This window comes from Dromaius novaehollandiae, chromosome 19 (genome assembly GCF_036370855.1).
Source record: "Dromaius novaehollandiae isolate bDroNov1 chromosome 19, bDroNov1.hap1, whole genome shotgun sequence".
NCBI lineage: Eukaryota > Metazoa > Chordata > Aves > Casuariiformes > Dromaiidae > Dromaius > Dromaius novaehollandiae.
The window spans coordinates 4,677,842-4,693,268 of record NC_088116.1 but is presented as its reverse complement, the minus strand read 5'-3'; the positions used below and the strand labels follow the sequence as shown (position 1 = coordinate 4,693,268).

Below are 15,427 nucleotides of genomic sequence, written 5' to 3'. Positions count from 1 at the left end.
AGAAAGCAGCCGAAGGGGGAGCGATTGCATTTGCTTGCATCATCAGGAGAGCAGGATGAGGCCTTTTCTCTGCAGATTCCCGGCAGGATGACTATCCAGAGCTTTTGCTAGATATGTGTGTCCATATTCTGAAATGCAGCCAACATCATGTTACTAAAATAAAACCCACAAATGTACCATGGCTGGAACCATTAAGATTAAGAGCTACCAAATAAGGAAAATGTCAGAACACAATGGATTTATGTTAAATGCTTAACTGTTTGAAGAGTGTCCCTTTCTTTTAAGAGACCCTGCTGCTGGCTGATGTCCAGATGCCATGGAAAATCCACTCCCCTCTGTACAGTTTGGAGTTCAGGATACAGCTAAATTAAAAACCAAAGAGCCTTTTGCAATCAAATTAGTTTTTATTCAAGTACTGCATCACAGGCTCACATGCTCAGAGCCACTGTCTGCCAGTGGATGCAGCCTATGTAACTGTTCCCAAATTCATCTTGCGGATTGATGTGGCTTCCTGAGACCCAGGCGAAGCAGCCTCCACTGCCGTCTGCATCTGCAATGTATAAAGCCTTCAGCAATGCTTTAAGTGATGCTGGCTGCTGCTGCAGTGAAGCAGCTACAGGAACTACAGCTACGTGGCTGCCGGAAAGGTTTTGACTCCTGCCTGCGAAGAGACGCTGCCGACTCGCCCTGGTTCAGGAGTGTGCAGTTCGCAACGGTCTCTAGTGATCCTGAACGCTCTTACTGCCAGCAACTGCATCCTCCCGTAACAGAGGGAGAGGGAAATAGCAATAGGAGAGGGGACCGAAGGAGCAGAAGAGGGGACGGGCGGTGGTGGAGACTGTGTGCTGGGGCGGGTTGCTCACTTGAGCTCTGCCGCACAAAGTGGCTATCAAACAGATGGGGTTTTGGTGTAGACAAGGCCACAGAAACAGAACTGGTCACACCTTTTTTTTTGCCCCTACCTTGCTAGTGAAGTCGTGTCTCTGGAAGGAGGGTTGTAGAAAAGCTCGTAACTGATGTTCACAACAGATGGAATTTTCCCAAAAAGCGGTGTTTGTTTAAAAAAAGCAATGAGAAATCTGGGGTCTCATTGGCATCTGCAAGCCTTGCAGTTCCCCTGTGCCTCTGCTTTGCCATGCATCTGCTGCCGGCTGCCCATGCCCTTACGACTCTGTGCGTGTTTGGGAACCAACCAGGAGCTTCTCAGCATCTCCTGGCAAGCTGCCTTCCTGAAGAGCAAGATCAACCAGACTGCTGCTTTCTGCTGGTGGTGGAAAGGAGTTTTCTTTTATGTCTTCTTCTAATCTGTGGCTTTAGGGTAATTCAACTGCTCCTCTTTAAAAATCACCCTGAACATACCTTTCTCTTTTCTTTTTGATCCCATGGGTTTAATTTGCTCAAGCTGATGAGCATATATCGCCCCACCTTTGTATCATCAGCTTTGGGCAGAAACCATTAGAGCATGAAAAGGTTCTCCAATTAGCACAGGAAGGGTGAACCCTGCGCAATCTGCAGTTCCTGCTTGTACCCCAACCACTTTGGGCAGGACCGGCAGCACGCGTCTTTAAGCTCTGTTTTTTGTGGGCAGAGCCACACACTCGTTTGGTAACCTGTAATACGCATTGTAGGTCCTAGGCTCAAACATGAATTTTCGGGACGTGCTGGCTCCCCTTCGTCTCAGCCTGGAAACTTCTCTGACATGTTGCGGGATTGCTGCTATTCTCCAGGCTGGTTTAATGCTTGTTTTGCAAATGTAAATCCCAACCCTGCTGCCTTTAGCCGGTAGATGTCACTTGAGCCTCACTAACCGCACTGGTACGGCGCTGCAAATGTGCTCATCCGCAGCAGCTTTAACACGATTCCACCATCTCTTTCTAAAAATCTGGTACTTCCATTAGTTTCCATTAAGATCCAAGATCAGTAGAACAGGAGGAAGCTAGCGATGAAAGGGTTTCCTTTTTTCCAGAGTTTCTTTTGTTCGTTTGACAACATTTTGAGACCGATCAGTTTCACTTTCTCCTGGGAAAGTTTGTGGTTGTTTTTCTTGCAGAAAGGCCCTAACAAACACTGATTGTGGGGGAAACAAATGAAGGCAAATAAAAATATTTGCTTAAAGGCCATGCTGCTTAGAGAAAAGCACAGTACACACTACTTAAAGGGGCACAGTATAAAAAAACAGTGGTTAGAAAAATGCAGCTTGGCAGCATCCCTCTGAAGACAGGAAGCTGTTTATTAAAAGCCCCATGATGTCTTTCTGCCTCTCCAGTTCTGATCTGTCAAACCGGTCCAGAAGCAGCCGCTCTGATTGTGCTGCGGAGGCGGCGTGTGGGCAGGCACCCACCGCTCCTGGGGACAAGCACACATTTGCATGGTTTAACCACAGCTTAGCCATACTCAGGTTAGCGGTGGTGTGCGGATAAGCACAGCTGCTTCCTCATTTTATTTTCTTGTTCTTTAAGAGAGAGAAATACTTTTTACTTGTTCTGTATTTTAGAGCATTTTGCTTCTGTTTTGTTCATTCAAAAAGGGGTCAGACAAATTGACTGTGACCATAAATATTATTTTACAACAGAGTATTTATATAGCTACATAGGCTTGTCTGGAGTTCAGGGCTGCAGACTTAAAACAGCTTCCCTGCCCTAAAGAGCCCAAATACTTAATTAAGGCAGATAAAGCAGGACAAATAAAAACAAGACAAAACTCCTCTTGCTTTGAATCACCTCTAGGGAGCAGGTCTTGGCAAAAGAAAAGAGAGATTGTAATGTTGTAATAATAATAATGATAATTAATTGTATTTATAAAACTTCCCCTAATGGCTCTGGATGCTATACAATAATTTGAAATAAAATTGAAAGCAGCAACAATAAGAAGCCAAATGAAAAGCCACATAAGGACATGTTGCAAAAATAAGGGAGTCTTTTACAGTAGCTAGCAAGATTTAAGACTGCTGTTTTGGGGCTTTTTCAAAGAGCAGGAAGGGATAAAGTGTATAACCTATGTATACGCTTTCCTCACAGCGGGTCTATAGTGCCTACACATCTGTGCGTACCTAGAGAAAGGTGTGCAGATGTTCTGAAACAAAGGTTTCAAACCCAAAACCCCCAAATCCATATATTGGACTTAATTGTGCAAATACTCGCAGGCCTGTTTGGCTGCACTGACAGGAGCGCGCCAAGGGCCGGGATGGTGGCTGCCGCGGCGCAGGGGTGTTTGCCTCCGCGCGGGGGGAACGGAGCAGCTGGCCGCGGCGGTGGGAAGCCGCGCCGCAGGCACGAAGCCCGCAGCACATGCCGCGTATTTGCAGATCGCAAACTTTAATTATAAAAAGCAAATAGCCTTAAAGCCCGGTTTGCATGTCACTGTTTATGCTTTATTTCCGTTCTGTGTTTCAGCCAGACAGACACTGTAATTCAATGAAGTCGAATTTACTGGTGTTTACACTTCTGGATTTCAGAATTTCGATTTGTCTGACCCCATTTTTAATTAACAGGGTGAAAGAAAGATGCTCTGAAATACAGAAGTAAAAATCTGCATTTTTCTAACCGTTTTTTTATACTGTGCCTCCTTTAAATAGCGTGTGCCGTGCTTTTCTCCAGGCAGCGTGTCCTTTAAGCAAGTATTGTTATTATTTGCTGCCTTGGTTCGGCGCTCAGGTTTTCAGCCCGGCATTGCCAAGCACAAACAAGTATTTACACCGGATCCGTGGGAAACAAAGAAGGGAAGCGCTTTCCTATCCCGCGGGCCTTGCGAGAGCTGTCCTCAGCCCCGCTGAGCCGTGGGGCCGGCCGGAGCCTGCCCTCGCCCGGGGACACCGCGCGCTGTGCAGCCGCCCCGGGGGGCTCCCCGCGCCCGGCGGGCGCAGCGCGGAGGCAGGGCCGGGCCGGACCCCGCGGCGCGACGGGCCGGGCCGGGGCGCGCCGGGGTCGGGCAGGGCCGGGGGGCGGCGCGGCGCGGCCGCCACGGCAGCGCCCCCTGGCGGGCGCGGCGCGGCACAGAGCGGGGCTCGGCTCGGCCGGCGCTGGCTGCGGCGGCTGCTCGCGGGAGCCGCGCGGCGCGGAGCGGAGCGGGGCCGGCGGCGGCGGCGGCGGCGCCGCGCGGGGCGCGATGGCGGGCGGCCTGGCCGAGGTGCTGGGCGAGGTGCTGGTGGCCGCGGACGGGGAGGAGGTGGCCGTGTCGGCGCTGGCCGCCCGCGGGGTCTCGCTGGTGGGGCTCTACTTCGGCTGCAGCCTCGGCGGCCCCTGCGCGCAGCTCGGCGCCAGCCTGGCCGCCTTCTACGGGCGCTTCCAGGCGGAGGCGGCGGCGGGCGGCGCGCAGCGCCTCGAGATCGTCTTCGTGTCGGCGGAGCAGGAGCAGCAGCAGTGGCAGGAGGCCGTGCGGGCCATGCCCTGGCTGGCGCTGCCCTTCGCCGACAAGCACCGCAAGGTGAGGCGGGCTGCGGGGGGGGGGGGGGGGACACCGGGGCGCCGGGCTTTGTGCGCGGGGCCGCGGCCGGGGCGGGCGCGTCGCCGGCGGGCGCGTGGCGCGGCGCCTTCCAGAAACTTCCTCGGCCCCCGCCGCGGGGGGGGGGGGGGGGGGGGGCGAGGCGGCGGGGGGGGGCTCGGGCGCCGCCGGGGCATAAATACCTCGAGTTTGGGCCGCGCTCGCTTGAGAAGGGCTTTTCGTGCTTTTTTTTAGCTAAATCCCGGGGATTTTAGCATCCCGTCCCGGGGGGGCCGTGCCCGGGGGGACGCCCAGGTCCTGCCGTCTCCCCACGTCGCGGGCGCAGCCCTGCCCCGGGCTTGGTGGGTCCTGCAGAGCCGTGCGGGATGTTTCCTCGCTTTTATTCCAGAAAATAAAGCAGGAAAAGGGATGGGTAAGTGATTTGGGTGGGGGGAAAGGCGACTGCGCTACTCGTAGCCTCGTCTGTGAAAACTCGCTCCTCAAAACGGAAACTTCGCGCTAAAAACTTAGCGCGGATGGTCGCTTTTACCGGCGGAGGGACCTGGTGCAGCTCGGCGTTGGGAAAACAGGCCCCAGCCGGGCGCCCGGGCGAGCAGAGCCCCTTCGCCGGCGTCCCGGGCCGTCCGCGTGGATCGGGGTGCCGGACGGGACCTGCGGGTTTCGCTGGCTGCGGAGGGGACGTTCAGCGGCCGGAAGGCGCCTTGGCCCTGGCTGGTGCGTGAATCACTGGCAAAGCTGCCAGTTCATGTGATGCTATTCATTATTCATATTTATTTAAAGGCTGATATGCTTGGTACGCTGCAAGATGCAGGCAGCCCCTAGTCTGAAGACTTTAGTCTAAAAGACGGACAAGCATCAGACAAAGAGTTCTGTAAACCTGGAGAACGAAGCCTCCAAGAGATAGGCGAAGGTTAGGTTTTCTGATCCCAATATGAGTTTGCAATGCTGATGCTTAAAAAAAAGGGAGGTCTTTGCAAGTCTAATCTCTGAAAGCTATTGAGAAATAATTAAAATGATGGTGTCCCACAGTGTCATTGCTAAACATCTTTTTAGAGCGTAATTACAGCTGAGCGCTTGAAAGCGGTGGGTATTTCTGGGCTGTGCGATGAGCGAATTCCTTTTTGTCAGCATTGCTCGCTGCTTGCGGAGGAGGAACAGAAGTCTGTGGAGTTTGGAGTGAGGTGGGTTCTCTGCCGAGTGCTTCAGCTGGAGCTTTGATTAAAATCCCTGCCTCGAGAGTCCAGATGGGCCCCGGCTGAAAGACAGCTGATCCCATTTCGGAAATCCCATGTGTTTGGGTTCTGCTCCAATATACCTGGGATGAAAGAGGCCTCTTTTTTCTTAAAGCGTCTCTGTACCCTCTTCTGTGTGCAGTGCCTTGCGTGTGCTCCGTTTGTTAGGCGAAGGTTTTAGGGAAAGCTCGCTGTCATCAGGGTTCGCTGTTTGATGCCCCGTCCTCCAAAAGGAAGGGCAGGTAGTTTGAAACCCTGCTGTTTGCTCGTTTGCAGTAGTTTTTGTCGCTGAGCCTCTGGATCTGCAAAAGCTGGCTCGCGTTTGGCGTTGTGCACCTGGGTGATCCTGCTGAAGGCCCCCAGTTTTGTGCTTCGAAGTCAAGGCACTTGCAAAGGGGAGCTCGCCCGAAGGATCAGGGACTGGGGCCTGCGAGCGGTGTCCTTAGCGCGGGGAGCTGTAAGGGCAGCTTTGTCCTTCGGAGAAATCGACATTTAACGTCAGTTCCTTTAAAAACAAAAATAAACCCTTTTGCCATAGGGGCGTGAAAAGATTGTGGTTCCAATTAGCAGCTGGCCATTTCCCTGCAGAACATTTCAGGTTATTTAGACGGTGGGACTTTGCCTGATGTATTTTCTTTAAAAATTCCACTATGACATAATTACATTGTTGGGAAATTGTAGAAGTGGAAGGTGGCATTAATTTTACATTCTGGGCAATACTTCCATCTATTAGATTGCGAAAAAATATGAAATAAAAAGATTATGGGGTCTTAAATTCTTATTCCAAGAAACCCTGAGTTAAATTCAGGATTATTTTCGTGCAGAGTGTAAAGTAATTGAAGCTTGTGCTGTATATTTTCAAAACTAAGCAGATGTGATGTAGCTTTGGAGGAAGTTTAATCTATGGATAACAGAGAACCTATTTGTAAGTTATAAGGGCAATTATGTCAGGATATCAGATTTCTAAACAGGAGATTTATAACCTGTAGTTCAGGCAGCTAGAAGTTTCCTTGTATAATAGGCTGATTTTTAAATAGTCGGGTTAATGACCTGACTCTCTAGAAAAGCACAAACTTTCTATTTTTCAGATACATGCCAGCAAGAGTCGGGGATGTCTAGTATATGCTCAGTGCCTTGCAGGCTTAATTGGTTTAAAACCAAAAGTATTTAAAAAAATGTAGACAGTGGACTCTTTTGAGTTATGGTTCCTTTGCACTAAGGGCTATTCTTAAACCTAATAGGAGACAAGCCCCGGAGAATTATATAGGCTTACTGGAGGGCATCTTATAGATAGCAGTAGAGGGGAGAGAGAGGGAGAGACAGAGACGTGGGAAATCAGGCAGGGAGCTGAGCTTTCTCCTCGCGCTCTCGGCCGCAGCCCCCGGGGAGGCTGCGGAGTCTCTGTCCTTGGAGGCTCTCGGGGCTCGGTCTGGTGTTGGCGATGGTCCCGTCGCAGCAGGAGGCTGGGCTGGAAGACTCTGCAGGTCCCGGCCGGCCGGTACTCACCGCTCTCGTGGGTTGGTTACTTTATCTACGGAGGTCGTAAAAGCTTTGGAGAGAGATGACATGCTATCCTGTGTTGCCCGTAGCATTGCTTTTGTTGCTCAGAGTTATTGAATAAATAGTACAGCTGTTACGGTCCTAGTTTCCTGCTCGTCAGGCATACCGAAACATTTATCAATGTACACATTTTCCTTCTCTGGTGTACTCTAAATTTCCTTATGTCTCTCTCTCTTCTGGAGCACAGGCATTGAATGTTGCTACTTTTTAAAAAACAGCCTCCTTTCCCAGCTTGCAGTAAAATTCCCACAGTCCTAAATGTAAAATATAATCTTATGGTTACTGTTGAAAGTAGTATGGGTTGTCAAAGAAAACAGTAACTCTGCGTAGCACTCCTCGGTAACTTAATAATGCCATGTTGCAGTTACCAAGGACATAAACGTCCCTGCCTGTTGTAACAACCAGTCAAATTTGGATAACTTTAGGCCATGGCAATTTCTGTCTCCAAACCAATAATAAAAGAGAGCAGTAGAAGTCGGCAAACATCTGGACACGGGAAAGGCCTTTGATTAATGAAGAGGATGGCATTATGCCTCCGTCTGAGCCACAGAGAGCCGTGTTATTGTTTGGTGTTTTTCTTGAGAACCAAACCATTATGTGCTAAATGAGATTCTGGGCCTTTAACTTCTGATACGCATCCCTCCATTAGGCTGTTCAGGCCTGGATTTGGGTAGCTGTAAGCAGCTGTTGATAATTGATTTGTCCTCTGATAATGGTTGAAGTTGCTGAGTAGAACATGGGAGAGATGTTGATCTATGTCTTTGTTATATTTGGGGTTTTGGTTTAACATTACCCTGTTGTTATCTGTTTGCATGAACAGCTGCTCGAGTTTGGAGGGTTGATTTAATAACAGCTTTAATTCCTGATTGCTACCCAAGGCACTGCAAACCTCGGTAGCGTAAACAGTCCCCATCTGTCTACGTGCCCCGATGTATGCAAGCCCTGCGGTGGGGCAGCACCCTCCCATCTGTCTGGGGCACCCGGTCTTTCCCCTTCTGCTGAGCAATTTCCTCCCCTCTGGACTCTCTCCTGAGGCCGGAGAGACTTTGGCCATTACCAAAGTCCGTTCTCAGTTCTGGCGCAGCGTGGTTTGGGGCTGCGAGCTGTCGGGGTGGGTTTGGGTGCTCTTTGAAGGTTAATGGCACAGAGCCTCTTGGAAGGGGACGGAAGCGTGCTACCCCGACGGGCTGTGTTGCCATGTGCCATCTGAGTTGCTCCTGTTGAAATATTGGCCACGTGCGCTACTAAGTAGGAGTATGTTTATGTTCTTTCTCATATACACCACATAGAAAGAGTGGAGAGAAGGGGTAGTGTGTTGGAAGAGAAGAGGTGTAAGTGGATCTGCACTGGGGGAGAAGCAGTTTATCTTTTGTTGTTATTCATTTGCCCTTGTTTTTATTTGTTACTTATTTGGCCTCATCATCTTCCTCGTTTTTATCACCTTGATTTTCTAATCACACTGCTGTTGAGTGTCCACTCTGTGCCACACTGGTATGTTTAGTGCCTTGCCTCTTATTTTCTGTTCTCTTTGCACTGTACTTATGCATCTGCTTGAATGTTGCCCGGATTTTTCTTGAGAAAACAAAACTGCTCCAGTGGAGCTGAAATAATTCTATCTGAGTTTTAAATAACTGCAAAGCATGTTCATTATGTTTCTGTGATTATTCGCTGACAAATGAAGTATCTGAAAGCAGAGTTTTAGGATCTCATTTTGCATACATTGGTAATGTGTCTCAGTTGGGACAGAGTGGTTTTCCTTTATCTTAAAGCTGGGTTTGTATATCCTGGTTTTATGTATTTTCTCCCATGCTAATATGAAACGTGTCTCTTGCTGAATTCTGTGACAGAGAGGAATGGATCCTTCTCTGTGTAAAGAAGGAAAGGTCTACTCTCGTCCACCCGAAGGAGGGAGAAAGGAGCAAGTTCATAGTTTGGGGTTTTGTTATTTTAGTGGCTGGACTAGCAAAATAGGCAATCCTAATAGGAAAATACCCCTTCCATGTCGTGAGTACGTGACCTTCAGCACTGCAAACAGCAGGTTGGTCCTAAGACTGATGGGTGTAATGTGGCCGACCTCTTGCTCGTGTGCAGATATCCCTTTGTGACTCCTTCTACAACAAATAGCTGTCCAGTCCTTCTTTTCAGTTCTATTTGCTGTCCTCCCTTTTCCCAAGAAAAAAGCCTTGTTCTTTCCCTCTGCTAAAAAGGATCATCTGCGAACCAGACGCGGGTGAGGATGATTCACGGCACAGCTAGGGAGCCGAGTTTGACGCTAGTGCCCAGTGCCGCAGCACCAGCCCGGGGCCTGCTGCCCCTGCGCTGGCGAGCAGTCCTGAGCTGGCTACGCGCTGAAGCTGGAGGTAGAGCTGAAGGCAAAGGGTGGTGGATGGGAGGGAGAAATATTATTAAATTAGAGTGTACACGAGTTTTTTTTTGGGGGGGGGGCGGAACCCAAACTCTTGATTATGGTTTAGCGTATACCCTGTTTTTCCGGGGCTTGTAACTTTTCTTTTCGCAATCACCATCTGCTGAGATCTGGGAGGCAAGTGGTCAGCACAGCTGTGGGATTTGTGTCTCACAGAAAATTTTGTAAATCACTTGAAGCAGCTTTTGAGTTTCATCATATAAAAATATCTAGGTAATCACTTTCAGCTGTATTCCTGACTTTGTATTTTTGAGGTGGGAATATATATGAAATCTTTGGCTCATGCAGATGTAGATTTGAAAAATATGGGCTTTTCATGACATAAGGCTATTGAGTAAGAAGCAAGGCATTAGCAGCACCAACAGATTCTTTGTCTGCTTTGAAACTCGCTGGTTCTGAAACATAAGAATGGGTGATCTATGGAAGGCGCAGAGAGAAGCCTGTGTGCTGTTTTTCATTGTGGCATCTTAATCCAGATGTTGAAATGAAAACGTTCATTAAAAAATGCATGGTTGACAATTTCATTTGTTACTCTTGGGTTGCAGAGCTAAGCATAGCAACTATTTTTTAAAATGATCCGCACACAGTTCTTCTCAAAAATACTTTGTTAGGATGTTTGAGAGAGCTGGAAGTGTAACGGCTTTACAAAACAGAGCACAAAATAGGGAGCATATTTCTGTGCAATTATAGAGAAGGGCAACAGTGAACTTTAATTATGAGTGAGGAACAGTTATTCAGTATTTCCACACAGAGAGGACAGCACCAGAGCCAAAACATTCTCAAATTCTTTTTGTTGTTGTTGCTGCTGCTTTTCCAAATTATTTCTGAGTACACTTTATACGGCTTTGCAGCTAAGCAGTGACTCTCCATACAGTTAACAGTTGTCTCCCATGCAAAGACCTTAATCTTTTGGTGAAATCCCAGCAAGTGTGAGCTAGTATGGGAAGACTGCGAGTCTGGAGGCTGTGTGTAAAACCCATGTCCTGCAACAGTCCGTTGCAAAAACACCGCTGACGCCCTTGGAGGTTAGATTTCACCATATATCCAAAATGTGGGCTGCCTGCATGCTTTTTCCAGAGGAAAATTAGTATTTTAAATGTCTTACTGGTGTGTCATCTGCCGCGTTGTTTATTGCGTCCTTCAGTCGGTTATTACGGATATTTGAGGGCCTTCTCTGAAAGCATGTTAAGGTCCACGGACGTCTTTCCGTAGACCTTAAGGATATCTGGATCAGGCCTGTGCTTTGTTCCTGTCCTCCCTGCACTTTCTGATGAGAAGCAGTGGTGGAACTTCTAGTGCTCTTGCGTACGGTTGGGTCTTGTGCGGGACCTGCAGGTCCTGTGGCGGGTGTGATGAAACACCGGCAGGAATTTTGCATTGCCTTTAGGTTGTGATTACACCACAGTTCTAAATTTTCCAGCAGTTTTATAATATTTTAGTTTGAAGTGCAGTAAACCGTCTCCTTGGCTTTCTGAAGGTACCTCCTAGGACTGGGAAGGCTGGTGTGAAATCGTGCATTGTTAACAGATAGGAGTTTTGAGAGAGTCGAGGGATTTCTGAAGTTGGGAGGTTTTTGATCCTTTCTTGTGGACATACTTTTAATGTTTCAAAGCAGCTTATGATAAGGTTAGCTAATGCTGGCCGGGATAAGGTTTCAGTTCTCTTGCATTTCATCTGGGTAGAGTCCTGTGTTTTGCATTCCTGTTTTTTTCAGCGAAGTTCCCAGCATCGAACTCAGGGTATGGTTTTAATCTAAGTAGAGTCAAAAGATATTGCACTTCTTGGTGATCAGATCAGAATGATTCCTGCCCCTGCTCCACACCCCCCTCCCCTGTCAAGGCAGATTTGACGTAACCATCATCTGTTCCTCATTGCTGGAGTTTTGATGTGAACTGCGTGGACGTAGGCAAGCCGAGATGGTATTGGAGGCTGTAATACAGCTAGCTGAACCCGAATTCAAGAAAACATGCTGGAGCAGCGCTCGCCTGAGCATTTGGTATGGGGAGAAGTTTCTGGGTGTGTTGGTATATGCATATCGCTTCCTCCTCCCATCTCCTTCCCCTCCCATGTTTTATCAGGGAAACGAGTTCCAAGCAAAATATTCCAAAGTGATATTTAATTACTCTTTAAAATGCAACTATTTGTCTTATCAGCCATGTGGATTTCTGTTTGCTGCTTTGATTTGACAGTTAGTAGTTTGTCATTTTTAAAAAGCTTACACACTCCAGGAGTCTGTGATTTTTATGCTTTTGAAAGTGGAGATGTTGAATTAACTGCTGCTTTGAACTATTCACGGATAATTTCAGCCCCCCCGCTTTCAGCAAATAACAAGCTGACTCCTGAGCTTTCAGGCTGGGTTGAATACTGAATAATCAGGACTTTATAGCTGTATGTATTCTTTAAACCAGTTCCATAACACACCATAGAGTAATGCACTGTATATTTGAGACATTTTTCTAGACAGATGACTTTGCACTAATGCAATCTCCGTATAATAACAGTTAGGGAAGGGGAGAGTCGTGCAAACCTGGGGGGGCTGCTGGGATTCACTCGCATTTACCCTTCGTGTATGCTCATTTCCTTCGGTTTGTTCTCCTCTGGTCTGGTCTTTATGCCTTAACGTAAAGGCACATAAAACCACTACTGTGGGTTTTTTTTTTTTTTTTAACTTTCAGGTAGGGGATATTCGATTTGTTCAAATTCCATATATATCTTACAGGCCTGCCATGGGATATGCTTTATTGCGGCCGTTTCATAGATGAGCAGACACTTAACGAACCTGTCCGAGACTGCAGGAAGCAAAGCTGTGCTGTTGCAAATAACAGGCTCCCACCTTGGAGAGTCTGTGTTTTGAATAGACAACGTGAACAAAAGGCACAAGGAAATTAGCTGTCCAGTGAAATCATCCAGGCAATCTATTCCAAAGGTGGAAATTTAATCTGGATACGTTCCAGACTAGTGCCTTCACCAGGGCATCCACCCCTATCTGTGGTTGTTTTCCGGAGCGGCTGGGGCAGGCGGGGCTTTGCGCGTCTCCCGGCTGCGTTTGTGCTGGGTGGGCTCTGTGCTCAGGGCAGGGGCAAGGCTGGGTTTTAGCTGGGGCACTAGCGGTGCTGAGCTCAGACCCGCGCAGGTGCAACTGAAGCTGGTTCAGCTGCTTCTCTCCTGACACCGTATAGGTGAGAAATATGGTTACGGAGTTAAATCTGTAGGTGGAAAAACAAAGATTTGGGCGGTGGAGAAGCTGGGAATGAGATGCGGAGTTGACAAGTGAGCGAATAGATGTAAATGTACTAGATTCTCTAATGACCAGTGATCAGATCTTCATCATGTAACGTTTCCAAAGAAAACATAGTGCCTTAGTGGTTGAGCTTAGAGTACACAGAATTACTGAAAGGGCGGAACTGAAGCGATGCGGGAACGGTTTCTGAATATTCTCACGTCTGTCTTTCAGTGCTGCAAACAATCGAAACCAGCTATTAATATGTAAACAATTTGTGGTCTTTATTTAGAATGACTGACCGCTGCCGTTGCGTCAGGGCGCTAGCCGGGGTCGTGCGACCCGCTGAGCCCCCGCGCGGAGCCCGGCCGGCCGATCTGCTCCCAAAGGAAAGGCCCGGAGCCCCAGGCACGGCGCGGAGGGGGCTGGCTCCCTCCCTGGGCTGGGAGGCAGAGCGCTAGGAAGCTCACGGAATACGAGCGTCGGAGAATCCGGTTCGTAAAGCTGAGCCCCGAACGATGTGCTTCGAATGAGAAGTGCCGCAGTACCTGCGGAGACCACGGACCGTGGGTGCAGCCCAGCAGGAGCATGAGGAGGAAGAGAGCGCCTAAGTGGAGTCTCGGGAAAGCAAACTCTTGGAGTGCTTGCTCCAAACCTCCTGAATGCTTGGAATGAGGAAGGCAGCAGGCTTGCCCGAGGGCTGGGAGACCGTTTCTGTGCCACCCCGGGGGAGAGGCACAGGCAGGCTTTTCAGGCAAGGCACAACAGTGCAGCGACAGAGCAGTCAGAGAGGTGAGAGCTGGCTTGGTGTGTTTTGTACCTGTGAAAATCTAGTGCAGAGCACAAGTCTGAGCTGCCCTGCATCTTTTGTCAGCTCAGCCAAAGAGAGAAACTCCAAAGTCTTCTGGAAACGTTTTGTCTGTCTTTACAACTGGCTAAATCAAACCTGACTTTAAAATATATTAACAGAGAAACAGTGCAAAGATCCCTATTTAAAATTAATTTGCCAAGAGTAATCAGCTTTTTTTCCCCTCTCTGTTCAAGGTATGAAAAAAATACCTGGTGGCATCCTCAGCCCCTCGGGTGTGGTTGCTGTGGCGAGTGGCAGCTCGTACCAGGGTCTGCTCCACGTGACTCATCCGCGCTGAGACCCCGGGGCGGGGGTGGCAGTCCGGGATGTCCCTCCCGGAGGCATCTCTGCCGGGTCGGGCTTTGACGGCTGAGAAGGGAGCGTTGCGTTATGTTTCAGTGCGAGGGTTTGGGAATCTGGGCGAGAATTAGGTAATGTTTGCAGAAGAGAGGAGAATACAACTGAAGCTAATTGCAACTGTGTGAGCGAGCTGGAGAGAGAAATTCTAGTTCTCCGAGGTTCCCGAGAGGTTTCCACTGGAGAGATGAAGTCATAGCCATTACTTCATTAGCGTTAACGCAGGATGCTGACGAATGAGCCCTCTTGATTTGTGCCCGACCAGCTGAAGAGATTATTGCCCCCGTTTTTTCCCCCCGTGCCTCGGCTCGAAGGTCACTGCCCTTCCCACAGAGCTGGCAGAAGCACGTGCTGACTCCCCAGTCGCTGTAACTCGCAGTTCAGCATATTCTTTTTAGCTGTCACTGCTTTGTCGTGTGTGCCAGCTCCTAGCTGCGGTGGCTTAGGAGCCAGCGCCACGTTAGCTTTTATAAATCTTGCTATTCAGAAGGCAGCCTCGGAGAGACGGGCGGGCAGACAAGTGGGAGCAGCGATCTCCGAAACGCTTGAGCGTGAATTGCCAGAACTTCTCTGTCAACACCCCAAGATCATGCCCTGCGCAGGGAGCGTTAATTGTACCCAGCGGCCTGAGCCCCACTTCCAGAGCAAACAAATGGGCTTAGGATCTCGCCCCTGCAATCGCCTGCAGCCTTGCTATGGGAGTCCCTTTTGGAAAACGTGTGAAATTTATTGTAATATGTGCTGATGATCTTATGGCAGATCTGAGCTGCTAAATCCTCTAAACCTGAGTCCTCAGCTTCATTGACAGGGCCTCTCACTTTGCTCTCCTCCAAGCTTATGGTTTCACTGCTCCAATATTTTTCCATACATGGAAGCATTCCTGCCCCAGCCTGGGCTAATCCTGACATGCCATTGCATCTGGATGTGAGCTCATTGCTCGCAGCTGACACTGTACGAATGCAGATGTCTGAACTTACTTTTGTTTAAATAGATTTAATTCAGCTGGCAGAAGTCTTACCCCATAGGTAACCAGGAAAAAAAAAATGTGGTTTTCCATTTTACCTGCCTTCCAGGGCTGTTAGGTGGACGAACTGGTCCCTGTTAATAGCGCGCTTTGGAAATGCTTGGTATTTAAATCAGGAAGGGATACAAGCCACGCTCGGGCCGGATCTGCCTTCATGTCTGCGGCTCAAGCAGAACCTGTTTGCCGCGGCTCGCTGGCTGCGCGGTGACCCGCGGGGAGAGCTCCTCCGCCCAGCCGGCATCTCTGCGCGGTGCCTGCCCGCCTCTGCCCGCCCCTTGCATGGCTTTTTCTTCCCTCCCCTCGTTCTGCTCGTCCCGGA

The 15,427-nt window shown here is 49.2% G+C and overlaps 1 protein-coding gene across 2 annotated transcripts in view; it reads left to right on the top strand.

The window, feature by feature from the left end:
• The window catches only part of NXN (nucleoredoxin), a 70,137-nt gene that overhangs the window by 6,379 nt on the left and 48,331 nt on the right, over positions 1 to 15,427 (top strand). Inside the window, exon 1 of one of the 2 annotated variants that reach the window (XM_064523176.1) lies at positions 3,966 to 4,422. The exons of the other annotated variant lie outside the window; for it this stretch is intronic. Coding sequence (XP_064379246.1) covers positions 4,105 to 4,422 — 318 coding nt within the window. The 5' untranslated portion in view covers positions 3,966 to 4,104. Of the gene's footprint in view, positions 1 to 3,965; positions 4,423 to 15,427 lie in introns of those variants that run through there. 2 annotated transcript variants of the gene reach the window in all.